The following is a 26,150-nucleotide window of genomic DNA, read 5'->3' on the forward strand; positions in this document are numbered from 1 at the left end:
CTTCGACTAGTACAGGGTGTGCCACATCTTTATCCATGATCAGCTTATGGGTCCGAGTTCTCTAAATAGATTGTAAGCCCTTCACAGGAACAAATTAGGCATTATGTATTTTTCCCCTCACATATAAACACAGCATATCTTCAAGCGGTATTTCCTAAATGAAAGAGTGGAACTGGGAACTGGGATAATCTTGCTCTGAGAAGAGAAAATTGAGAGGGAACATAACCATGTTAAGAGTATTTCTCAAGCGCAGGGAGAATTTTTTATATGAAGTGTATGTGCATTTAAAAAAGAAATCAACTATGAGAAAATGGCATTATCTTGTAGCCACTCAATTGCAAGTGAGGAAAGTTTCTTAAACTCTGTGCTTTATTTCTCCATTCGTAAACTGCAGCTACTAATGAGGCTATTCAGGATTACAAGGTTTAATACATAGCAAGTGCTTAGAAGATGTTAGGACATAACGACTGCTCGAATAACAACTATTATTATTAAGCATGCACTTTCATGTATATGATGGTGAGCTTTTTACTGAGAAACTTAGCTTAAAACAGCAGCACTGGGGAACTGGTTATGAGACTCTGGAGTAGACAGTCAAAGAAATTAACAACACTGCTCTAGATTTACCTTAAAAAAACCAGCTAGAAAGATTCCTCTCTGAGGGAAGGATGGAATAAATGCTTCTTTAAGTGAAAAAAGTAAAACATAGTCATTGTAAAATGAACAAACAAGTAAACATAAAGCAAATCAAACACTACAAAGATGTGGAAAGCAGAAACTCCCTGAACTCTTGCTCAGTTCGGCATATATCATTTAAGACTTTTTTCCATTAATACATTATGCATTTTCCAACCTTGCGTGGTTGCTGTTTTAACAAAAACTGGGATCATACCATACCCAATGTTCTTGACTTGTATTTTCTTAAAATTTCTTTCAACACTTGGCAGATATTTTAGTATGTTAAGAAGCTACAAAAAATGGTTTGATTTTTCCAGTACCAGCACTTGAATCAAATAACTTGAAAACATGGAAAAAATGTAAAAATCAATTTTAATTAGATTTCTTTCTTCCCATATACACACAGGCCATTTTCATCTGTTTTATCAAAGCTCTTGTACTTCACTTTCCAGTAACCTAACTTAGAAAGAAATGAAAAAATTTTATAGTTGTTTACCTAGGCAGATACATCTGCAATCTATTCAACTATTTTCATTGAAGAATTCTCTTTAATATCTGAATACACAAAAGTGTTCTGAGGAGACTAAACAGCTTTGGCTTTTCCTTCATATTTTGGGCTCTAGAAGGTTTGGGACTTTCCAGCTCCTGAGGCATAAACTCTGTTCCCTCCAGCACTGTGTTCCCTCCCTTCTGTCTGGTACAGAACCTAGAGGGAAATTTTATTTTTAAAAAATTTATTTATTTATTTATTTATTTTTGGCCATGCTGGGTCTTAGTTGCAGCACACGGGCTCTTCAGTTGCAGAATGTGGGATCTAGTTCCCTGACTCGGGACCAGATCTAGGACCCCTGCATTGGGCAACCACTGGACAACCAGGAAGACCTGAGAAGGATTTTTTAAATGAAGGGTGATGCTACTTTAAATTCCTATCTCTAACCAAATTAAATTGTGACTCAGTATTAAAACATTGTTATATGACTATATATTTTAAAATGCTCTTTTTTTAAAAAATTGAGATATCATCAGCATACAACATTATATTACATATTATCTCTTAAAATATTGAGAACTAAGTAAAGAAGAACAGCAATTAAAAAACCAAACTCATCTACTGGGGCTCTATCCAACCAGAAAAGCCAACTTCTTCCAGGATGTGACAAGCAAACTACATGGAGCTCTGTCATGCTTCCATGTAATCCTGTGTTCTGTCTTCAAAACTTTATACCTTTTAATAGAAGATCTATGAGTCTGTAGCTTCTGATTGTTATAAAGTTTCAAGATAACAGTAGGATATGTGAAGAGCAATCACTGAAATTGAGTTTTGCTCTGTAAAAATAAGCCCTGGGAAAACCCTGCTGGCCACTGTTAACTGATAATAGTAACATCAGTAATAAAATATAGTAGTAAAAAATCATAACAGTAATAATCCATCCTTGCTCTTGAGGGCATTGTGTTAAGTCAAGTAAGTCAGACAAAGACAAATACTCTGTCCCCACTCATATGTGGAACCTAAAAAAGCTTAACTTGGGACTTCCCTGGCAGTCCAGGGGTTAGGACCCCTCATTTCCAATGCAGGGGGCGAGGGTTCAATCCCTGGTTGGGGAACTAGGATCTCACATGCCTTTTGGCATGACCACAAAATTTGAAATAAAAAATAAATAAAAACAGAAAAGTCTAATTCCTCGAAACATACAAGTAAAGAGTAGTGGATGCCAGGGGCTGGAGGGCGGGGAAATGCAGATATGTTGGTCAAAGGGTACAAACTTCCAGTTGTAAGATGAGTAAGTTCTGAGGATATACAGCATAGGGACTATAATTAACAATACTCTTATACTCGAAAGTTGCTAAGAGAGTAGATCTTTTTCCTTGCCCATGCCGCATAGCTGTGGGATCTCAGTTCCCTGACCAGGGATTGAACCTGGGCCTTGACAGTGAAAGTCTGGAATCTTAACTACTAGGCCACCAGGGAACTCCCAAGAGAGTTAGATCTTAAGTATTATCACCACACACACACACACACACAAAGCAATGATGTGGGGAAATGGAGGTGTTATCTGATTGTGCGGAAAAAACTGCAGACACAGAGTAATAGGAAAAAAGTAGGGAGCTTCTGGGTTGGTGAACTTGTGAAGACGCTGGGAGAGTGACACCCTTGGAGGGGGTCTAGGAGCCCCGTGCCCCTTCCTCTGACTTTGCTCAATGCATCTCTTCCATCTGGCTGTTCCTGAGTGTGGTTGCTAAGTCGTGTCTGACTCTTTGCGACCCCATGGACTGTTGCCCGCCAGGCTTCTCTGTCCATGGAATTTTCCAGGTAAGAATACTGGAGTGGGTTGCATTTCCTGCTCCAGGGGATCTTCCCAACCCAGGGACTGAACCTGGGTTTCCTGCATTGCAGGTGGATTCTTTACCGACTGAGCCACCAGGGAAACCCGTTATAAAGGGTTATATCCTAAACTGAGTTATACCCTATTTTTTAACAGACTGGTGATCTAGTTTTTAAAAAATTACTAGTAGAGCTCCTACTAGGTACCCTCCACTCTAAGGTCTTTACATGGTTTTTCACTCAGTCTTCACAACTAGGAGAAGTTGATAATAATTATCCCCATTTTTCAAACGAGGAAACAAGTTGAGGGAGGCCAACTCGCTAGGGCAGGGCTCTTCTGAGGTGATTCTTCAGGAAAATCTCCCGTCAATGTGCCAAGCTCCCAAGTTGTTTGACCTCCTATAAGAAAGTGACTGAATTCACCCCAGGACTCCTTTGAATTTTCCACAATTAAAGCTAATGAGTAACCTCAAGTAAAATGAAGGCATGAAACAAAGACTGTCAGGATCAGAGCTATTTTTTTTTTTCCCTTGGCATGTGGGGTCTTAGTTCCCTGGCCAGGGATTGAACCTGGGCTCCCTGCAGTGGAAGCTCGAATCCTTAACCACTGGACTGCCAGGGAAGTTTGGAGCTATATCCTTGGTTCCTGTGAAAGGAAGGGAGCAGATACAGGGAGAAGAGGGGTGGCTTTGGAATTGAACTCACCTTGGCTTGACTCTCAGCTCCAACTCCTACCGATGAGGTCACCTGGGGTAAATCACTTCACTGCTCTGTGCCTTAGTTTCTTCATAAGTTTAAAAAAGGACTATAAAACCTACCTCACAGATTGTTGTGAAGGCTGTGTGCCCAGGTAGGTATTCAAAGTTCTCCATTTCATTCCCCCTCCCTTTCTTCTCATACATCACAAAACTCTTTGCCTCAGTCAGAACTGTTCCTTAGGATACAGATGAATGTATTTGTTGAGCCTGGTTCCAACAAAAGCAACATAGAAGGGACTTTTGCCTTGTGTGGGAGGTTGGGATACATGACTTCAGAAGTCTGTTCCAACTCCAATTTCTCTGAAATGCAACCAAGTGCTTTCTAAAAACCAAACAAAAGAACTCCTCTGTCTGTGGACCTGTCACCTGGAAAATACCACCCTTCTCAGTGGCTCAGCAGATGGGCAGCTTCTCTTAAGTTATCTGGTCCGTGATTAACTACAAGGAGCCCTCTTAGCCAGATTCATTAGGAACAAATCAACATCAGAAAATGACTTGGGCAGAGGAGGATGAAGTCATGGAGTAACATAATACTTTGAAATCTAATTGGCAGGTCAGGAGGAAGCATCAATGATGTTAAAAAAAAAAAACTGAATGAATTCATTTATCTCTATTTCATAATCAGGCTAAAAACCACATGATGCCCTAATATCACACAGGCCAAAGCCACACTACATTGAAATATCTTTTTCTTGATACCGTTCTAAGATTTCGAGAAGTCCTGCTAAATTGCCTTTACATCCACAAATCTTGGTTGAGATGGGAACAACTGGGACATTAAGATGTCCCAGAATCTGGGATTATTACTGTATTAAAAATCAGAGATGTGCATATCGAAGCATTTTGCCTACTAAACATTTTGTAATACCCTACAGTACTCCAGTGAATTATTGGTGCCAGAGAGACTCCAGAACCACACCAACAAAGCCTCAAGATTCCTTTCTCCTCACCACATAAATACTTTTATATCAGGACCAGAGCAGATGTTAGGAAGTCCCAATTACCTAATCTTAGGACAATCTTCTTCTTTCCATTAGAAAGGGGGGAAAATGGGGAACTGCCTGCTAGTCCAGCGGTTAGGTGGTTTCACAGCAGGGCTTGAGTTTAATCCCCGGTCAGGGAACTAAGATCCTGCAAGTAGCATGATGTGGCCAAAAAAAAAAAAAAAAAAAAAATGCTGGGGCAGGGGTGGGGATGGGAGGGGCAGACTGGAAAACAACAGATGCTTGAAAAGACAGTTTAAAAAATCAGGTCATTTTTCTCATTCATTCCTCAATTGTGGGATAACTATCTGGTTGGTCAGACTTTAGGTTTCTGACATAATAAGCCACATTTAACTTAAGAAAATACAGGTCAACTGTTTGTTAAGATCTCAAAACTGGCGACAATTCTGAAGCTGAGACAGCAGTAAAAATGTCCATGTTGGCTATCTATACTGATTTAGAAAGAGATAGCTAGTTCCTGATGGCTCAGACAGTAGAGAATCTGCCTGCAACGTGGTAGACCTGGGTTCGATCCCTGGGTTGGGAAGATTCGCTGGAGAAGGGAATGGCAACCCACTCCAGTATTCTTGCCTGGGAATTCCCATGGACAGAGGAGCCTGGCGGGCTACAGTCCATGGGGTCAACATGACTGAAGCAACTAAGCATATTCACTTTTTACATTTCTGTATTTCTTGAAGTTCTTTTTTCTACCAAGTATTTGCTACCTATGTAATTTAAAATCAAAATAAAATATTCTGCTTCTATTTTTCCAGGCCATCTTTCCTGGTGATCTGCATATTTAAAATTCTTATTCAGATTTATCATATTCTGTGTAAAGGGAAAAACCGATTCCAGATCTTTCTTGATATCAGTTTTTATTTGTTTGAAACCTTCTCATAAATCACACACCCAGTCTACGGCACAGATTGTGGTGATGGTTTCATGGATGCAGACCATGCCAAATTCAAGTTGTGTACATTAAACATGTACAGATTTTTGTATATGAATCATGCCTCAAGTTAAAAAAAAATCATACAACCAGGTTCAGGTTTTATATAAGATTAAAAATGCATCAAGCCAAGTCTTCTGTCACTACCCTGGAATTTTCCAAACACAGGCTCCTGTAACTGCAAACAAAGCCTTGGATGGGAACATAAGCTAGTACTACAGGTTTGCACAACTTTAAAAAACTTTATCAGAAACCTTTTGTTTCCTCAATGGTTATTTCAAAACCTTAATTCCACCCTTTTTGGAGGAATTTTTCCAGACTAAAGACTCCTGACTGGTAGTAAAAACCCTGAATGCCCACTTCATTTTACTCAATACATCAGACCCCGAAAATTGGAAGCAGTAATAGGGAGAAAAATTAACAAAGCAATGTAAACTAAGGTGCTGCTTCATGTAGAAACTGACTTCTCTATGACCACTTCCTGCACCTCCCTGTTTGATCTAATAGACTCCACAGCACTTTATTTCAGTCGTAAGACTCACGAATTTTTCCACAAATTCTTCTTTTTTTTAATTTTACTTTTAACTGGAGAATAATTACTCTATTAGTACAATATTGGGATGGCATCTGCCATACATTAACATGAGTCAGTCATAGGCTTACATACGCGCCTCCAGTTGTCTCCTATAGTGCCCACCCACTTCCCTCCCTGTCGCCTGCTCCAAGTCATCACATGGCACCAGCTTTCAGTTCCCTGGATCACGCAGCAAATTCCCACCGACTATCCACTTCACGTACAGTAGGTATGTTGCAGGACTACTCTCTCAAGTCATCCCACCCGTCCCCTCCCCTACCATGACCATCAATCTATTCTTTCACAGATCCTTTCAATAGATGTCTCACAACATGATTGTTATTGGGCTTAAGAAAGAAAGTGATTACGACCTTTTAAGAACCTGTCACCACACTGTCATCCCATGTCACAAAGGCAGTGAGACTGATCTTCTCCCCTCAGGGGATTACCTGCCACATGCACAAGACTAACAAGGGTGAGCTTTTCAGGTGCTTGCTAATACCATCATTCTCTGAGCCTCCCATTGGCCCTAAGTCTCTTCAGGTGTTTGAGTGGTAGGTATAAAAACCAATGAATTTGTGCCCCCAGAAGAAAAAAAGAAAAAAGTGAATTTCTTTCTATTCCTTACATGGTTACCGACCTAATGCTTCAGCCTTACCTGGTGCTTCAGTTTGCCCTGGTCTTGACCCACAGGCAGATCGCTGCATTAGTAAGGCACGCTGGAGGAACTGGAGGAAGCTGGTCAGAGCTGGACGTGACTAGCTTCACAGGAGGAGGGATGTGTTTGGAAGTCTCAAGGTCCCACTCGGCACCCCAGGCCTCATTCCTGGCGCACCGGGTGGGGAACAGCCTAACTCTTGAGTATAGGGCAAGCCCACGCGCTCAGTCACTCTGTCATGTCAGACTCTTTGTGACCCCATGGACTGCAGCCCATCAAGCGCCTCTGTCCATGGGATTCTCCAGGCAAAAATACTGAAGCAGGTTGCCATTGCCTACTCCAGTGGATCTTCTTGACCCAGGGATCAAACCCAAGTCTCCTGTGTCAGCAGGTGGAGTCTTTCCCACTGAGCCACCTGGGAAGCCCAAAGCAAGCCCATAACCAACACTAAATTCAACCAAACCTGCTGGACTGTTTTCCCAGAGTCAATCAATTAATTAGGTATGACCTTCAAACTAAGAGATTTAAAGCACTCTTTCAACACTTGTGTGTGTGTGTCTATGTGTGTGAGAATTCTACCCTCTTTTTCATCTCCCATCCCCATTCAGCAAGAACTTTTTTTTAGTACCAAATTAAGAGAAAGTGCTATGAGGCACAGAAGATGAAACAGACACAGATTTTGCCCTCAAGGAAACCTCACTTCTGTAGGGGAGAGAAGACTTATTTCTGGCTGCACCTTGCTGCTTGTGGGATCTCAGGACCCTAACCAGGGACTCAACCCGCACCCTGTGCACTGGAAGTGAGGAGTCTTAACCACTGGACTGCCAGGGAAGTCCTTGGAAATAAGATATTTATATAGATATATATTTGTTGAATGAATAAAAGAATAGCTGCATGAGGTAAATAGTGACACTTTCCAAAAAAGAGTTATAAATAAACTCTTGTGGCAATGAGGCAGGAAAAATCTCCCTCTGGATGGCTTAAAAGGGTTGTGAGAGAGGAAAGCACTGATACCAAACCCAGCAAGAGGCCACTACAGACCTTGGGTATCCACCAGCACAGGAAAAAGGAAGTAGAATACTGATTAACATGAATAGTTTGGAAGCCAGTTTCTGCTAAAATGAGGTTGAGTGTGGGGCTGGGGACAATGGGAAAGAGAAGGTTGGAATTAAAAGTTTACAAAAGTTCTCTGAGGCTTTTATTGCTTTCCTCACCCCTCCTTATTTCAAATAATTGAGAGCCTGAAGACGTATTAACATTATTTTTTTAAAAAGCAACTCACTCCACCTACAGAAAAGGAATGGGATGCTGGGTCACAAGCCAGGGTCTATGATCCCCTTCAGCTATCAGCTTAGACAATTTCTCTCCTGAGGAATTCCAAGGTTTGTAGAAGTTTCAGCTTATTACCAATGTCAAGAATTTAGCAAGTGGTGCTATGTCTGATACTGAGCGGGACCCTGTGGGGCTCCAGGGCAAAAGGCCTTTCTGTGCCCCCATTTCTTTGATTCCAGGCAACAACCTTCATTCAGCCTCCCCTGAGTTCCAAGGGGCAGATTCAAGCAGTTGTTAATTAGGGAAGGCAGGGGATGTAAGACCAGGGAGAAACAGTCCAGAGCAGACTTGGGGCAAAGTCCTATTTTCCCATCAACAGATACAGGTGACAGACAGTATCTTTGAGCCATTCTGCAGAGACTGAACCCCCCTCCAGGTGGGAGAAGTTAGCGATTAATGACGGTATGCTGCCCACAATCATGGAGACCCCAGACCAGTTGGACCTGAAGGTTGACCATGTGGACTCCTATTTATCTCACCACCAACCCACCAAAAGAATGTCTATGAGTTGGTCACGCCCTCTTTGAACAATTACTATAAAACTTGTCACTGTCTTCCCCAAGCCGGGACACTTGGTTTTGAGGGCATTAGCCCGCTGTGTTCCCCTCTGCCTGGCAAAGCGATAAAGCTACTCTTTTCTAGCTCACCCAAAACTCTGTCTCCAAGATTTGATTCAGCACCAGTGTACAGAGAAGCTGAGCTTTCAGCATCTTGTCCCACAGAATTCTATAAATCTGCTTTAGCTAAATCCATTTCTGGGATCTTCCCTGGAAGTCCAGTGGTTAGGGCTCTGTGCTTCCACTCAGAGGGGCATGGGTTGGATCCCTGTTCAGGGAACTAAGATCCTACATGCAGCCAAAAAAAAATCCATTTCTATATTACTCAGTCAAGTGGTATGAAAAGAGCCGGTTCTTCCGTGCCTCTGAATTCCTCTAATTGCTGGAGAAATTCACCCAGCCACTCCTCATTTCTGAAGATGACAAGGCTTAAAAGTCACTACTCACAAGCTGGGGCTGTGTAACCGATCTGTTTTGAAAGAGAATAGTCCTAGCTATTCCCACCTATCTCAAGAGGGTGAAGAACTTCTGCCTTGTATTCTCATACAGGAGGTGAAAGCAAAGTAAAAGAATCCTGCTGTGAAAAATATTTTAACTAGAGGGAGAACATAGGAAACACTATTACAACGTCAGCATTAAGGTATCACATGCAATATCTAGTCACCCCAAAGACAAGCATTTACAACACTGGGTCTGGATCCCCGCCTATGTTCACCGGCCTTACTACTTGAACCGTGATGATGGGCTTTGAAGACCTCTGCTAAATATTCTCTTGACTAATCTCAGGGGGAGACAGAATACGCTGAGAAAATAATGAAGCTACAGGAACAATGGGGTGGCTGAAGCTTCTTTCAGGAAATCAAGAAACTGGACCATGATGTCTGAATGCAACTGAGTAAGTGTGCATTACACTCGAAAAAGAGCGTGGATCAGTCACTACTGGGATTGCACACACTGGTCCCTGACGAAGAACGATCCCCACTTGTGTAACTTTATGGAGACGCATTACCTGAACAAGCAGGTGAAATCCATCAAAGACCCACCAACTTGTGCATGACGGGGGCCCCTGAATCTGGCACGGCAGAGGGTGTCTTTGACAAGTACACCCTCGGAGGTGATGATGGCAGAGCTGAGTCTCAGGCCATAGCCATGGTGGGGGCGAGGTAACCAAGCAGTACCCTATGGGATCTTCCCAGGACAGACCCCTCCCCCATGTCCTCTGCTGTAGCTCCCCTCTGAAGTACCTAGATAACAGTTTCTGATGCATATTTCCCAGGTTGACTTACAGATGCTAAATCCCTCACCAAATGGAAGAAATTGACCACTTGATGACCACGAGTGCGTAGCCCCCAGATTCACTGGCGCCTCTGGGTTGGTAAAGCTAACCCCTGTGACGCTGCCTGTTACCTCACTATCAGAGAATTGTACACAAGCTCATTACATATCCTGGGATGCCCCGCCCTTACCTTGTCTTTTAAAACGCTTTCCTGAAACCCGTACAGGAGTGTAACAGGCAGCAGTAGGTGCCCTGGACTCCTTGCATGGTGCCCTGCACCAAACACTTTCCTCACCACCACCTGGGGTCAGCAGATTGGCTTTACTCCGTGCAGGCCACTTGAGTTCTGTAACCGGGGGTGAATTCTCTGGTCCCCAAAGCAGTACATGCATGTGGGGCTTACCCTGACCTTTTCTAAAAGTTGTACTGAAATAGTGAAATTCCCTCATTCATATCATTCTTCCAAATAATTTGGTACCTACCTCCTACCCCCCGAACAAAACAAAACAAAACCGTGAGTGCTACCTGCCATCAAAGAAGAAGAACTTGCCCCGTCCATTCTTTTCTCCGTGAATGAAGTTGCCCTCGAATCTGTCTGTGGAGGAGTAGGTGACTGTGCAGAAGCCATGCGGTAATCCATCGTCGTCCAGGTGCCCTGGGGAAAGGCAAACACAGGGCAAACCTTAGCTTCCACGCTCCCCCACCATCAGGTCTGTGCTCAGATGCTGCCAGCAAGTGCCCTGAGCAGCCTGGGGGTCCCTTCCTTGCTCAGGGAAGGGCGAATGCCAAGCTTTCTCTGCCTGCATCAGCACCATCAATTCTACTTAGATACTGTTTCAAAAAGACCGGTCCATGATAGAGCACCTTAGACACATGTAAGAATAGGAACCCAAACCGCTCTCATATTTTACGAGGGACTGAAAGTTATTCTCAATAGTAACATCTGCAGTGTGAGTTTCAGTTGACTCAGTACTTCACACGCTACTCCTCAGGTTTGGAATGAATGCCCCTGAACGGTCATGCTTAACCGAAACGTGGTTGAGATGGCACACCGTCTTGGCAATACGTGACGTGGTTCTAGAACGAAGCACAATACAATTTTATACATCATTATATGGTCTGATGTGGAGCTCTGCTGGCCAGGCACCCTCTGAAACCCCCCTGCTCTTTGTTACCTTCTGACAACAAGAGCTCGACCCACCTCTCTACAACTGCCCTAACGTCCGCACCTCATCGTACAAACACACAAACTCAGAGTCCTTCTAAGCTTGAGCTTAAGCTTAACATTCAACTCATTGCTTTACTTTATAAGAATCTTTCTGCTTTCAATGTTCAGTAATAACCTTGTCATATACCTTCTGCCCATTGGGTTCAGAGGGTTTGTGCTTTAAATGTAGCCAGAAGTATCCACATGACCCTTTAAGGAGTGATTTTGAACATCAGTAGCCATGATTACACTGTGATCTTTAAATTGCTGGTTCTTCTTGCATCACCAATTGGTATATTCTAATATTTATGTCTCCAGTCAACATTTAGGTTTCTTATTATTATCCACATATTTCACAACACCCAGGAGTCACCTCCTTGGTGTCCCCCAAGTCATGTTGCTGAGCTAATTTTGCAGACGTGGGTTGAAAATGAAGCAGCAGTTAATCTACTGACTTTTTCCTGGGTTAATGACCTGAGTCATGGATGAAAAGGTATAAAAGCATTAAATACTATGCAATGCAGGGACATTAAACACTTAAATATGGCTTACAGATGGCTCACAGACATAAAAAAAAAGAACACAGACCATAACACCACAATGAATGCTTTACTCTCCTAAAATAATTTCTTCTAAAGTGATAAAAGAGTATTATCCCTTAGAAGGGATAGTAGGCAAGCACCCTTATGAAGAACAAAACACCTGTTTATTTGTATTATTGATTACATAAACACAAAATACAAATGAACAAAGACTGTTCTATTGCTATATCTCATTCTGCATTAAAATGAATTACCTAAAATATATCACAAGAAAACATGGCTACTTAAATAAATTACAATCAATAAGGATCCTTTTCTCTTAACACAATTTTTTTTTCACCAAGGGCCAGGAAATTAATGGTTAGGAGGGAACTAGGCCACATTTGCTTCCTTGCTCAAAAACCAAAAACTGTGTGTGACATGATTCAAAGACACTTGAATCATATGAAATAATTTGGACAATTATTTTCTAAATATCTACTGATGACATTTTTCTCATTGAAATAAATTAAATCTTTTTCTTTTTTCATTAAAAAAACACACTCAGTGTATAGTTAAAAGCTTTTTTTATGAAATGTTGCTCAGATCAAATTAAATTTAGTTGTTAGCATTTCTACAAATGTAGCATCCCACTTTTGATTTAGGTATAACTACCAGAATAACCATTTTAGCCTTATATTGAAGTACCTGCTAATCTGTTGAAAATGCTTTCTCCATAGAAAATAGTTCACCTATTTCAGACTTTATAAAACTAATGTTTGATGAAATTAGTGATCCTACCTCACTTTTTAATTTTTTTAATATATTTTAAAAGTTTATTTGGCCATGCCGGGTCTTAATTGTAGCATGTGGGATCTATTAATAGTTCCCTGACCAAGGATCAAACCTGGGCCCCCTGTATTGGGAGCACAGAGTCACTGGACCACTGGGGAAGTCCCTATTCTACTTTCGATCAAGAGAAGTATTATATAAATATGAACACTAAGGGAAAAAAAAAAAAACCCAATGTAAATTCATTTCCACCTTTCCTCAGTTGCAATGGTCCTGTCCTATTTCTGGCAAAACATTGCAGGTGCACCCTCAGCAGCGGCATTTAGATATTAGAGAAAAATGGAAGCATCACAGAACACAATAAAAACACTTGAGGGACAGTACTGAATCCTACTGAGATGAAAGTGGTAACATCAACCCCACTCCATGAAGGATGCTTGCCTCTTTACAGGCCAGTGAAGAGAAGTCCCATCACCTTCTTAGTCTCTAGGGAGAAAGGAACAGAAGAGCTGCTGAATGATGGCCGTTTGGTGACACCATGTGTTTAGGAAGAAGGCTGGGATGGGTGACACTTTATTGCCTTTCCAAAGGTGTTCAGTTGGTGTGCTGTGAGAAATCTCTGAAATTGCCTTCTATCAGATCACAGCAGGGTCCTCTGGTTGGCTTGTCTGTTCTCTTCTCATCCTTCCAAAAGCAGGACGATGTGATCAATGACCAGGATGTGATCAATGACCAGGATCAATGAAAAGGAGCTAAAAGTTACTAAGGCTTATGATCATTCAAGACACCCATCCTGAATATTTAATAGCCTGGGGTGGTGTTTCTGGTAGCAGAAGTTTATGTTTAAAACAACACCCACAACCAAAACAATAACAACTGAGAGACTTTCCAAGAAAAGAAATGTCAGGAAGAGAAGAGACTGGGTTGCTATGACCTCACATCTCCTACCAACTAGTGGTACAGGAGCTTCTGGTACAACTCTTGTTCCAAAGCCATTTGGACAATAAGATCATGTAATATTTATCTTGCCAGTAAGTCAGTTTAATGGAGAGGGAGACTGAAACACAGAGAAGAAAAAAGCATCTGTATATGTTTTGCATCAGGCATCAGGCACTGAGTTATGCAATTTCCTATTATCTAAATGAAACCTCACAGTCATCCCTCAAATTCCAGTCTTACAGATGAGAAAGTCATCCCTATTGCCCAAGAGGCACATTAACAGCTACCCTGAATGAGCTATGTATGCAGGTCAGGAAGGAACAGTTAGAACTGGACATGGAACAACAGACTGGTTCCAAATAGGAAAAGGAGTATGTCAAGGATGTATATTGTCACCCTGCTTATTCAACTTGTACGCAGAGTACATCATGAGAAACGTTGGGCTGGATGAAGCACAAGCTGTAATCAAGGTTGCTGGGAGAAATATCAATAACCTCAGATATGCAGATGACACCACCCTTATGGCAGAGAGTGAAGAAGAACTAAAGAGTCTCTTGATAAAAGTGAGAGGAGAGTGAAAAAGTTGGCTTAAAGCCCAACATTCAGAAAACTAAGATCATGGCATCTGGTCCCATCACTTCATGGCAAATAGATGGGGAAACAGTGGAAACAGTGGCTGACTTTATTTTTCTGGGCTTCAAAATCACTGCAGATGGTGATTGTAGCCATGAAATTAAAAGACGCTTACTCCTTGAAAGAAAAGTTATAACCAACCTAGACAGCACATTGAAAAGCAGAGACATTACTTGGTCAATAAAGGTCCATCTAGTCAAGGCTATGGCTTTTCCAGTGGTCATGTATGGATGTGAGAGTTGGACTATAAAGAAAGCTGAGCACCGAAGAATTGATGCTTTTGAACTGTGGTGTTGGAGAAGACTCTTGAGAGTCCCTTGGACTGCAAGGAGATCCAACCAGTCCATCCCAGGGGAGATTGGTCCTGGGTGTTCATTGGAAGGACTGATGTTGAAGCTGAAACTCCAGTACTTTGGCCACCTGATGCGAAGAGCTGACTCATTTGAAAAGACCCTGATACTGGGAAAGATTGAGGGCAGGAGGAGAAGGGGATGACAGAGGAAGAGATGGTTGGATGGCATCACTGACTCAATCGAAATGGGTTTGGGTGGACTCCGGGAGTTGGTGATGGACAGGGAGGGCTGGGGTTCTGTGGTTCATGGGGTCGCAAAGAGTTGGACACGACTGAGCGGCTGAACTGAACTGAACTGAATGAGCTAATGGATGCGAAGAACCCCTTTCCCCACTCTTTCAATCCTGGGATAAGAGCAAACTGGCAGGGTATCCTTTCTCTCCTGCCGATGGCAGAAGCGACCTCTAAAGAGAGGGGATCTCAGGTCCCAGGCAGAGAAATGGAAGGGGCCTTCATAGTTAAGATAGCTCTCACAGCACCAGCATATGCTGACGGCAAATACCTGTCTCCTCCACGTGTTACCCAATGCAAAGAGCAACACTAGTCCTGCCTGCTCGGATCGAGGTCAGTCTGTGCAATGTGCCAAGTCAGCCAACAGCCTTCCAGGCCAGTTCCCACTCAGCAGAGGTTGAGTGCCAGACCCAAACAAGGAAAAGCCGCTTGAATGACGGTCGTGTGTTGGGAGAGCTGCCCCAGCCCTTGTGTGTATACCTGTTTGCAGCACGGTTTTCAAATATTGACAGAAGTTAGAGAAAGGGGAAAAAAAGGAACCGTCTCACAAATCTACTTTTTCCCTTTGTTCTCAAGATCATTATCTACTGAACAGACAGAAAGTTCAATTTTTTTCCCCTCGGATTCCCTCAGTTTTTTTTCCTGAATCTGATGAGAGCAGGGCTGTATTCTGTGCAGTGATGGTTCCTCTCAGCAGAGGAAATTCCCTCTGGATCAGACACTCTGCTGCTTACAGCCTCAGGCTTACTCACAGGAAATCTGAGTGTGTGTGTGTGTGTGTGTGTGTGTGTGTATGTGTTCCTCTCAGAACCAGAGACCCTTACATGCATTGTTGGTTTTGTAGAACCAAAAAAGAACCAAAAAAAAGAATTATTTTTAAAAAGGTAATAATAATTAAAAAAAGGCAAACTTACTCTGTTTAGTGCAAGAATGTGCCTTCATGATGAAGCACTTATGCTTGTGGTTAAAAACACAATTTGATTTTTGAAAGTCATCCTTTGCAAGAGCTCAGTTATTAGTTGTGAGGGTCATAGTTTTAATGTGAAGCCCACATACAAAGGGTGTTACCGGAACACCTCACCTGTATTTTTCCTAAGTCCATAGCATCAGTAGTCTTATTAGAGACAGGTAGGATAAGTGATTAGGAGGACAGTTAAAAATACTCTTAATATTTGAGAGAGAGTGGCATGGAGGCATGGGGCTTCCCATGGTGGCTCAGACGGTAAAGAATCCACCAGCAGTGTGGAAGACTTGGGTTCAATTCCTGGATCGGGAAGATCCCCTGAAAGAGGGCATGGCAACCCACTGCAATATTCTTTCTGGAGAATTCCATGGACAGAGGAGCCTGGCGGGCTACAAGTCCATGAGGTCAAAATCGATCAGACACAACTGAGTGACTAAGCGCACACACACAGCGTGGAAGCATATACATTAGCATATGTAAGATAGAGAGCAAATGGAAATTCGCTCTATGACTCAGGGAACTCAAACCTGGGCTCTGTCATGACCTACAGTGGTGCGAAAGGGTGGGAGGTGGGAGGGAGGTTTTAAGAGGGAGGTGATATATGTACACCTGTGGCTAATTCATTTTGATGTATGGCAGAAATCAAACCAATATTGTAAGGCAATCATCAATCAATTAAAAATAAATAAATATCTTAAGGGGAAAATAATCCTCTTACAATCTGAGGGGACTGGGGCAGTGAAACACGGAGATTCTTGTTTTCATTCTGGCTTCTTCATTCTAGCGATGTTGCTCTTTCCCCTTTTCTTCTTCCTCCGTGTCGCCTTTATGTATCCAGGCCTGTGGGATTTTTCCTGCCCTCATAACTGCTACTTCAAAGAGCCTTCTACATGATCGCTTCCCCTGCTCCCCACTGCCTGCTCATCCTCCCAGAGAAGAGCCCCCAACCTTCCATTCTGAGCTCTACAGAGCCTCTAGGACATGGTTCACGGTCTGGGCCTGGGACAAGACTCCCTTCCCTGTATCACCCTCTACTTTTCTCCTCCTCGACCCTCTCTTATAGTAAAAGCCAGCAGTTCGTCTCTGAATGTGCCTGAAATAATTCCACTCTCCCCCTCTCCTTTTTCTTTCTTTTTTTTATGTTTTGGTGCACCTGGGTTAATATTTGATTAGCTGAAATTTCTTGATGATGCTAGTGAATCATACACAAGAGTGTCCCCTTCTTTGCAGGATGATAGTAGTCTTATTGAATTTTGCCAACCTAATTAGAGAAAACCTTTATCTCAGCATTTGCATTTGTATTTATTTAGGGAAGTTGTTTCTTTTCGAATGCTTCTTGGCCATTTGTTTTCTTATTTTCCTGTGAATTGTTGTTTCATTCCACACCTCTCTTTACTTGCAAAGTGCCTCTCTCAACTGGACTCAATTTCATGCCAACTCTTTGGGGAATTCCTTCCCCAACTACTTCCACAAGCTGTATGCAATTTTCATTTCCTCTCAACCACCATCACTCATCTGATTAGATATGATATATTTATTTCAAATTATATTAGGGACCACCTTGTATTCATCTTTGTGTCTACTGGTAGGCAAAGAAATAGATGTAATAAAAAATTCTATTCCCAAAGCTAAACATCACCCTTTGCTGCACCAATGAGCCTCAAAGAAAAAAAAGCCACAGCAAGGGGACTTCCTTAGATGTCCAGTGGTTGAGACTCTGTGCTTCCAATGCCAAGGGCATGGGTTTGATCCCTTGTAGGAACTAAGATCCCGCATGCTGTGCAGTGCAGCCAAGAAAACCTTTAAAATAATAATATAAAAGAATAAAAACCACAGTGGGAGCTCAGGCGATGTTTGCAGGCCTGCTGAGGCCCAGGGCTGCCTTCCCAAGGAAGCACAGCTAACATCATAAACAGAAACTCCCTCTCCTCCACCCACCTGCCCTCAGGGATTCCTCTGCCAGGGCTTAGAACTCCAATCAAGCTACAGTTCCACCCTAACAGAGAGGTAACCAAAAGATACATGATGTGACAATCAACACTCAACTTAAGTCCTGAAGAGATCAGTTTCTTCCCCAGAGTAAATTTCTATGGAGGAAGAAAAAGGATGTTTGTAGCAGAGGCTATCAGTTAAATTCTCTTTCTCCAAATATATTTTTTTCTGAAAGTCACTGAACTTTTTCAGAACCAGCCTCTAAAGAGTGACATTGATAAAGAATGACACCGATAACTGTTGCTTTCAAACTCAGCTACCAACTGTTTCCTACATGTGACTGGCTCATTAAGAAATAAAAAATAAGGGTGTAGGGAGACTATCTGGAGAAGCGAATGGCAACCCACTCCAGTATTCTTGCCTGGAGAATTCCATGGACAGAGGAGCCTGGCAGGCTACAGTCCGTGGGGTTGCCAAGAGTCAGACATGACTGAGCAATTCACACACACACACACACACACACACACACACACACGGAGACAACGTAGTATGGTAGAGCAGGGTTCTGGGGTCCAAGCCTGTCCCCTGCATCGCTGAGGGTCCTTGGATCAGTTCTTAACTTCTCTAAGCCTCGGTTTCCTCCTTTGGAAAATTAGGATAATATGAGTATCGACGTCACGAGATTGAATGGATAATGTGTGTGTGAAACACTTAGCACAGAGTCTGCACATAGTAAGAACTAAATAATTACAGCAATAATGATAGCTAAGACAATAAAACTACAGAGAACACAGGCTCTGCACAGGGACAGAGGTAGGTTAGCTGGTACTTCAACAGCAAGATACTCAGACTAGCCTTTTACCAGTCCCCCATGCATGTGTTAGATGTTGACACTATTACAGACAGCACTTTAAAAGGCCAAGAATGGCTGGAAAAAAGCCTGCTTTTACACATGCATGCTCTAGACACTGTGTGAGTCTGAGCCAGGTGTGCCTCTAAGGACTTAAAGACTCTCTGTTACTTTGTTTACTGTTGGTATGACTGGTAACCATGTGTCCTGGATTGCTCCAGACATTCAAGGTTTAAGCCAGTTGTGCCAGCCTAAGTATTAAATAGTGACCCTTCTCAAGTATATTCTGACTTTGGACAATAATGTATATGAACACACCCTCACACTCTATATCACAGAAACTTCCTTGCTTATATAAAGAAGTTTCTCTGCTTCCACCCATTGAGCAATCTCAAAAGCATGGATGTATTTCTAAAGCTGCTTGTTCACATTCTGCAAGCAGCCTGGGACTGTGGACAACTGGGCCTTAGGTTTCCAAACAGCTTCAAAGGGTAAGGTGGTCTAACCTTGAGAGCGCTGCCTGTGATCAAGGGTTTGCATTATGTTTACCAGTCAAAGTAAACTTTGAAGAACCAGACCAAGTCCTAACAATTTGACAGTACCCTTTTTCAATTATCTTTCGTAACATGAAGGCACACCTAGTCAATAATTTAAATTTAAGTAAGACTACCAATCAACGTCTTTGGGCCCCAGGAAGTCCCAGCATTGGCTTTATTAATTAGAGAGAAATAGTTCAGGGCATTGTGAATTTAAAGCAAAACCAACACTCCTTGAAGCTCCATAGAGAAATAAGAAGTTTCAACAGTTACATGAAGACAGCTTTTAGAGAATTCAAAAATATTATTCAACTTAATCTCTCCCTAAGACCTTGGGAGCACTGCAAACGGAGTCAATTACGTTTATATAAAAATTAATTTTTTTTTCCTCCCAAAGTAGCAGTAACTGCATTCTCATGCATCTGTAAGCCTTGTCACTTTGTCTTTCTTTATCATTTCTAAGAACTTGTTTATACAAATTAGATAGGAAGCTGATTCAACCAAAAGCTAAAAAATGTTTACTTAGCTGTTTGGTTAAAATATTCTGTAATAATACCACGCAACACTGCAAAACATCACGACGTACCGTCTAGGGTAGAATCAAATAAATAAATAACGCTAAAGTGTATTTTCCAGTATTCACTGTTACAAAATCATAACGTCTCATGATACAAACAACTAGATTGTATAACGTCCCCACCTCGTTTTTTTAGAACTAGCCAAAAAAAAAAAAAAAAAAAAGAGGTGGAGAAACTCAGCAAAACAAAGTGGCGAGAAAAGTCGGGGGAGGGGCGCTGGAAGCGAAGGGGCGGAGAAACACGACAGAGGCGGTGATATCACCCACAGCCAACTGCATGGAATTCAGAAAGTTAAGTGTCACCCAGCAATTTGGGTCCGGGCTTGCGGCGCGCCAGCACAGCGTGGCGGCAGCGGCACCCGCCGGGGAAGCAGGAAGGGGGAGGGGCGGCTTGGCCGAGTGCGCTCCGGGGCAGCGGAGGCCAGGTCGGCGAGCGTTCAAGTCCCGGCTCGGGAGCCTTGTCCCCGGCCCTGCAATGATTTCATCTTTTTGGAGGAGCGACCGCCCGAGCCGCGGCTGCCACGTGCCTGGTCCAGCCCCGTGCGCTGCGCCGGGGGACGGATCTGGCCGCGACCGCGGTCAACGCGGGTCGCAGCTGCAAGCCGAACGAAAGGGCTGGAGCCCGGAGAGGTGCTCGGGATTGCTCCATCGAGATCGCCAGCGGCGGCTGGGGTGGGGGTGGGGGGGCGCTGACCTCCTGCGCACCTCCATCTCCCATCCCCGAAAGGGGGAAGGCCGGAGTGCGGGGCAGGTTTTGCAACTCCGAGGGCGGATGCAGGCGGTGGCCGGGCAGGATGGAGCAGCCGTGCCCCTCTCCTGACCCCCCCGGGGACCCCGGCCCAGCTGAGCCCCTTTCCCGGCCTGCGCCGAGCCGCTCAGCGCGCGCTCCCGGCGGCGTGGCCGTGGCCGTCCGGCCCCTGCGCGAACCCGGCCACCCGCGTAGGGGACAGTGGCGGCCGCTGGGGGCCCGGAGCCGCGCCGGTCGCAGCCCGCCACTCCTTCCGCGTCCCGTGCCCCCTCCGGCGCCTCCTCCCGGGACCCCACAGAGATGCTTGTACCTTCCACCGCCTCCTCCACCATCTCATCGTCGCTATCCATGGCGGCTGGGGACCCTGCCCAGCTCGGGGCCGCGCGGCTGCCTCGCGTCCCTCCGGGTGCTCCCGGCGGCTGAGCGAGCGCTGGGGCTGAACCCTGCGAGTTTGGAGGAGGAGGAAGAGGAGGAGCAGTCGGGGCTGGCTCGCACTGCCTCCCCCTACAGCCCTTTCAATTCCTTGGCCTTAAGCTGCTCCGGCAGCAGCCGTGCCTCCTCCCTTCGCCTACTTGCCCCCTTGCCTCCCAGGCTCCGGGGTGCCGCCGTGGCCGCCGCCGCTGCAACTTTCTCCTGTAATACCCCCTCTTTGTTATCGAGCAGCTGATCCGCTGACATCACCCAGCGCCGGTGCGCTCCCTCCCTCGCTGATTGACAGTTCCCTGTCCCTTCCCAGAAGTAAGGCTCCTTAAAACGAAAGGCGCTCCCGGTCCGCGCTGGCTCGGCGCCCCACCCCGCCAGTCCCCCGGCCCAGCACGGGTTCAGCTTTTGCTTCTGCGAGGCTGGGTGCGCTCCGAGCGCGCTCCTCGCGGCACTTGGGACCTCCGGGTAGCCACCCTTGGGGGTGGGGAGGGCTCAGAACGCTCGACCTCCAACTATACCAGGGACCACTTGGAAGTCCGCGTTCAGTGCCGGCCAGCCGCAGCACCCCTCCCCTCCCCGCCCCGGCTCCTCGGGACGGCCTCCAAAGAGCCGGGCAAGCTAAGGCAGCGTTCCTGAGACTCCAGCGCCTCAACTTCCTCTCGGCCTCGCCCCCACTCATCCCGTTTGCCACCCGGAGCTGCACGGGTGCGGCACGCACGGGAGCGCAGGTGTCCCCGCGCCGCCGCATCACATCCGCGAGCAGGTTTCCCAGGCGCCCGGGGGTGACATCCCGCCCGGATGCCGCCGGACTGCGGCTCCCACCCTAGCGCGCTGCGTCCCCACCCTCCTCGGGACCATCAGGCGTCTCGTCTCGAGTGATTCAGAGCTTCAGCAGATCCAAATGGCAGCGGGCTCGTTATCAGGCAGGAAATAAGCCGCGCGGAAGGCCCGGCAGGTCCCTCCTCGCGCTGGTGGTGACGGAAAAGGAGCCACCGGCTGGAGCTCCCGAGGAAGGACCCTCCGTCTGGCGCGCCTCCGCCCAGTGCGTGTGATGTCCCCAGCCGTCCCTTGGTTTCTCCAAGTGCCAGCCCTTCACGGATTCCTGCTCTGGAAGTGTGGAACATCACGGGCCCCCGCTTCCCGGCCCCGCCACTTTGTCATCAGGGCGTCGCCTCTTACAGGTGGCGGTGAAGGGCGGCTGTAAATAGATGGTTAAATGGATGCAAATGTACACAATGTACCGTGGAATTACCGGGTGCCGCTTTGGGCATCTGCCAAGAACAGCTACTGCATGGAGCGGGTGAGGGTGCGGAGAGGAGAGGAGGGAGCAGAGAAAGTTGTTTTGTTTTGTTTTCTGAACCACGAATGAGACTTTTGCGGGTTTCGGAGTACTTCCAGTACCCGGGAGACCACGCCTTGCTTTGGGGCTTTGTGCTTAAATGCCAGCTTTTTTTTTTTTTTTTCAATCGAGTACTGAGTTTCTTCTTAAATTCAGTTTTTATTCTGTGAAAAAGAGCACAATGTTAGGGAATTTGTCTCAGCGCTGCCAGAAGCTTCAGTCCGTTTTGACTGAGAGAGAAAGGGAAGGCCCCTGAACCAGGGGTTAAGAAGGTTGTGTCCTGGTGATGCTCACCTGCAGAAGGGCCTGGACAGGCCACCTTTTCACAGCTTGAATTCCTCCCCTAGGAGATAAGAGGCTTAGGCTACACAGGTATCAGGCCTGCCAGCTCAGGCTAGACTGCTCAGAGGTCCTCCAGCTTAGTCTATACTTTTCTAAAGTCTTCTGGCTTAAATATAACCTCCTTAAAGTCCTCCAGGGCAGACACCTGGGCTCCAAAGCTGCAAAACGATCGGGTTCCTGCAGTGGAAGATGAAAGAGCCGCTTTGGATTACACCATTTTCAGACATGAACTGCAGAAATAGGATTTTATTTCTGATATTAAAAAAAAAACACACCATCAGGTACTGAGCTTGGTCAAGCACTAGCTTCCCCTTTTAAAACATATCATCTCCTCTCTTACATATTACACTGATGCACAGAAACACACAGATACTCATCTTCTTCAGTTTTCAGTTTATTTTCCAGGGCAAAAAAAAAAAAAAAAATGCTGAAAGCTAAAGGAAACACAAATAATTTATTTCTTTACTCAAAGCCGGTTCAAACAGGGGCACAGTAGGTTAAAAGAAATCTTCCCTCAAAACACACACGTGGAGTAAACCAAGACCCAAGTTCGAGGTGGGTGGAGGTGTGTGGGGGGAGGGAAAGGAATCATGTCACAAGTGTCCACAACTTTAGGCTTATAAGGAGGATGTCTAACTGCCCCTTGGTGCTGGGAGGTTTTCCCAGCCCCCATCACTTCAGCAGACCTCCTCTGGATGTAAAGGGGGTGGGGGTGGGGGGGGGGGAAGCAACCAGGGTCTTCCTGCTAGAACCTTCCTTAGGTTTGCACAGGAGGCAGGCAGCACCAGGGCACAGTCCCAGGCCCTCCCTGCCCCACTCCTGCCTGCTGGCTCTGGGCCCAAAGTTTAGGCAAAATGTTTTGATGACTCCCTTAAGAGCTATTTGCATTTTTAACACATCATTCTGTGTGTTTTCAATCCCCTTCTCTAGACTGACTGATTCTTCTTTCTAGCCTCAGAACCCAGCAGAGTGCCCAGTACAGAAGGAAGGTTAAGCCTTGTCCGTGATGGTTGTGCAGAGAGGAATAGTCTGTTTTATATAAACAGTGCTGAGCCTTTCTCACACACCAGATCCCCTTCCTGTGTTTGGCAAAATGCTGTGTTAGTTCGAGTTTGAAGAGCATGTTTGGGTTGTTCTACTTTCCCACATCTACTGGCCCCAGATCTGCTTCCATCGCATTCTTTCCCACAGTTTTCTTCATTGAGAGCTCATTTCATAAACCCTCTTTCCACTTGGCTTCCCGCCAGCCTCCTCTGCCATACGCTGTCCCCACCAATGTGGTCATGGGCTAGAAAATCAATCACTGAGCTCTTAATTACAGTGTTGGGCGGCGGCGGCAGCAGCCAGGCTTGGTGCCTAACTCAGCAGATCCCGGTGCTCCGGAACAGGCCTGACCAGGGAGGAGTGGGGGGGCTCGGAACAACCATCGACCCGGCCTGGGGGTAGGGGTGGGGACTTGCTTCCAGGCTCACACCAAGGAGTGACTTTTCTACGCTACTCTGCCTTGTTCCTAGGCATCCAAGGATAAATCCCTCTCTTCCCACTCAGCTTGAGAAACAGAAGTCCTCTTCCACTGCAGCAAACAGTCAAAATACTGAGTTATTTTATTCATTTTCCCACCCATGCCTTTCCCCAGAGAAGGCTGATGCTTTCTTACAAGACTGATATAACTTTTGCAATAAATATCTTTTCACAGGGATCGTGTATTTTATGCATCTTCCTACACTGAGGGGGAAATTTTCTGTCAATTTACCACAGTGCGTGCTGGCTAATAGTGAAAAGCCTAGTGGATGTGGGACTCGAGTGGAGTTCATTAGCCTGGCTGTCTCTGAGCCCTCGTCTTGTCCCACTGATCCGGGCTGGAGGGGCTCAGGCGGTCTTCAGGGTCTCCATGTTCCTAGGAGGCAGAGCCTCCCCAGGTGTCCTGGTGGATCTATGACTGGTATGCATGCTCTACTTTGATCTTTTGCTTGCTCTGCTGGCAGGGAGACAAGAGCGGAATGAGTGAAGGAACTCTTAGATAAAAATCACCAAGTCTTGTCTTGGCACTGCTCACCCCTTAATAAGATATTTTTTTTCCCACCAAATCTGCCACTGTACTTGAGTTTTCATCCCACTTGTTCTGGTTCCTCCAAGGACTAGCCATGCAGCTGCTCAGTTAAACTCTCTGGACCTTGGTTTTCCCATCTGTAAACGAGGAGGTTGGTTGTCCACCCAAATACTAACCTCAAACCTTCTCTGTCCACCTTTCCTGGGGAAAAGTTAAGTAGAGCATGAAGAGCTCCAGGGACACACACAGGAAAAGAAAAGGGAAGAAGCTGGGGGTAAACTTGGCAAATGGAATATTCAAGGCCCCCGGTCATCTATACTGAATGGTACAGAGATCTGGGGGTGATGGACTTGATCTGACTCTGAAAAGAGAAGCGGGGGCCTTTGCCGAGAGCTAAGGTTCTTGGCTTCTGAATCACTGAGTTGCTAATTAAGTGGCTAACTGTGCTAGTGACAACTGCAGAAGTTGGAGGGAGGGCAGAGAGCAGCGCTGGGGGAGGGTGTGGGGGAGGAGATGTGGATGAAAGGGAAGCATTTACAGCGTGTGGAGCTCAGCGAGGAGCAACTGGGAACATCAAGGGCAGCAAAATAAAGGTCCGGCAGCAAAGGACGAGATGGAGAAAATTCATTCTGCTGGAAATAGACATGACTGCAGTCGTGAGGAGGACTCACGGATTCAGGGTGACCTGATTTGATCACTGCAACAGGAAGTGCAGGAGAGAGAGGGCAGGATAACCTGACCTGAGGAAGTGAATTAAATAATGGAGAAGACATCAGTGTTGCCATGGCATTTAAATATCTCTCACTACATTAAGCTTCTTTTTCTCTCTTTGGCTTGATTCTTGTTCTTGCAACATGTTAATGTCATTGCAGTATATACGGTAAACTAAATTTAGACCTTTTGGAGCATGGAGGAAGGGAAGATGAAGCCCAGGTCTCCCTGTCTGGGTCCACTCTGGGCACATGTTCTTCCTCTGCCGTGTGCCTGGTTCTTTTGGTCTTTGCATTATGGGTTATGAAAACCCTTGTCAGTCTCGGGTTCTGTGAAGCTGCTGAATGACATAAAAAAAAAAAAAAATGGAAACAATTTCAAAGAGGTGACTGCTTTAGAAAATACTTTAGAAAAATCAATAAAGTGCAGGAATTTGAAAAATAACGACCATCAAAACCAAATGTGTTTTCTTAAGTATCATGTTATTGTGTTGCTTTTTAAAAAATATTTTAGTGGGCTGCAGTTAAGGTTATTGGGTCCTGTAATCAGTCAAGTGCAAATGCTAACGTTGCAGGGGGTGGGTACCTTGTGTGTCTTTTGACATTACTGTCCACAGAGTGAATAGAAGGGCATTTCCAGTTGTCTTATTTACCACAAATGTCACAACATTCATCAAGGCCCAGATTCTGAAATTCCTCAAATAAGCTCACGTTAAACAGACCCCAGAGACTGATGTACATACCTGAATTATGACCAACAGACCGTAATACTCAGGCTGCCATGGCAAGCACAGTCTCTATAAATAAAGGTACTTGAGAAGACAAATTCTATCCAGAGGTTTGCTTAAACTGGATTTAGAATAAGTGAAATTAGTTGTGTGGTCCACAGAGAAATACCCCTGACATAACTCCCTGA

At 45.1% G+C, this 26,150-nt stretch overlaps 1 protein-coding gene across 2 annotated transcripts in view; it reads right to left on the reverse strand.

Moving 5' to 3' along the window:
* SETD7 (SET domain containing 7, histone lysine methyltransferase) overlaps positions 1 to 21,956 on the reverse strand; it is a 51,875-nt gene extending 29,919 nt beyond the window's left edge. Inside the window, exons 1-3 of one of the 2 annotated variants that reach the window (XM_061142382.1) lie at positions 21,637 to 21,956; positions 20,681 to 20,813; positions 10,614 to 10,743 (exon numbers count right to left, since the gene is read on the reverse strand). In XM_061142382.1, the coding sequence (XP_060998365.1) occupies positions 10,614 to 10,743; positions 20,681 to 20,813; positions 21,637 to 21,651 (278 nt within the window). In that variant the 5' untranslated portion in view covers positions 21,652 to 21,956. Of the gene's footprint in view, positions 1 to 10,613; positions 10,744 to 20,680; positions 20,814 to 21,615 lie in introns of both variants that reach the window. The other variant, XM_061142381.1, reaches the window with a different exon arrangement.
* Positions 21,957 to 26,150: the final 4,194 nt, after the last annotated feature.

Source organism: Dama dama, chromosome 5, assembly GCF_033118175.1.
Source record: "Dama dama isolate Ldn47 chromosome 5, ASM3311817v1, whole genome shotgun sequence".
Taxonomy (NCBI): domain Eukaryota; kingdom Metazoa; phylum Chordata; class Mammalia; order Artiodactyla; family Cervidae; genus Dama; species Dama dama.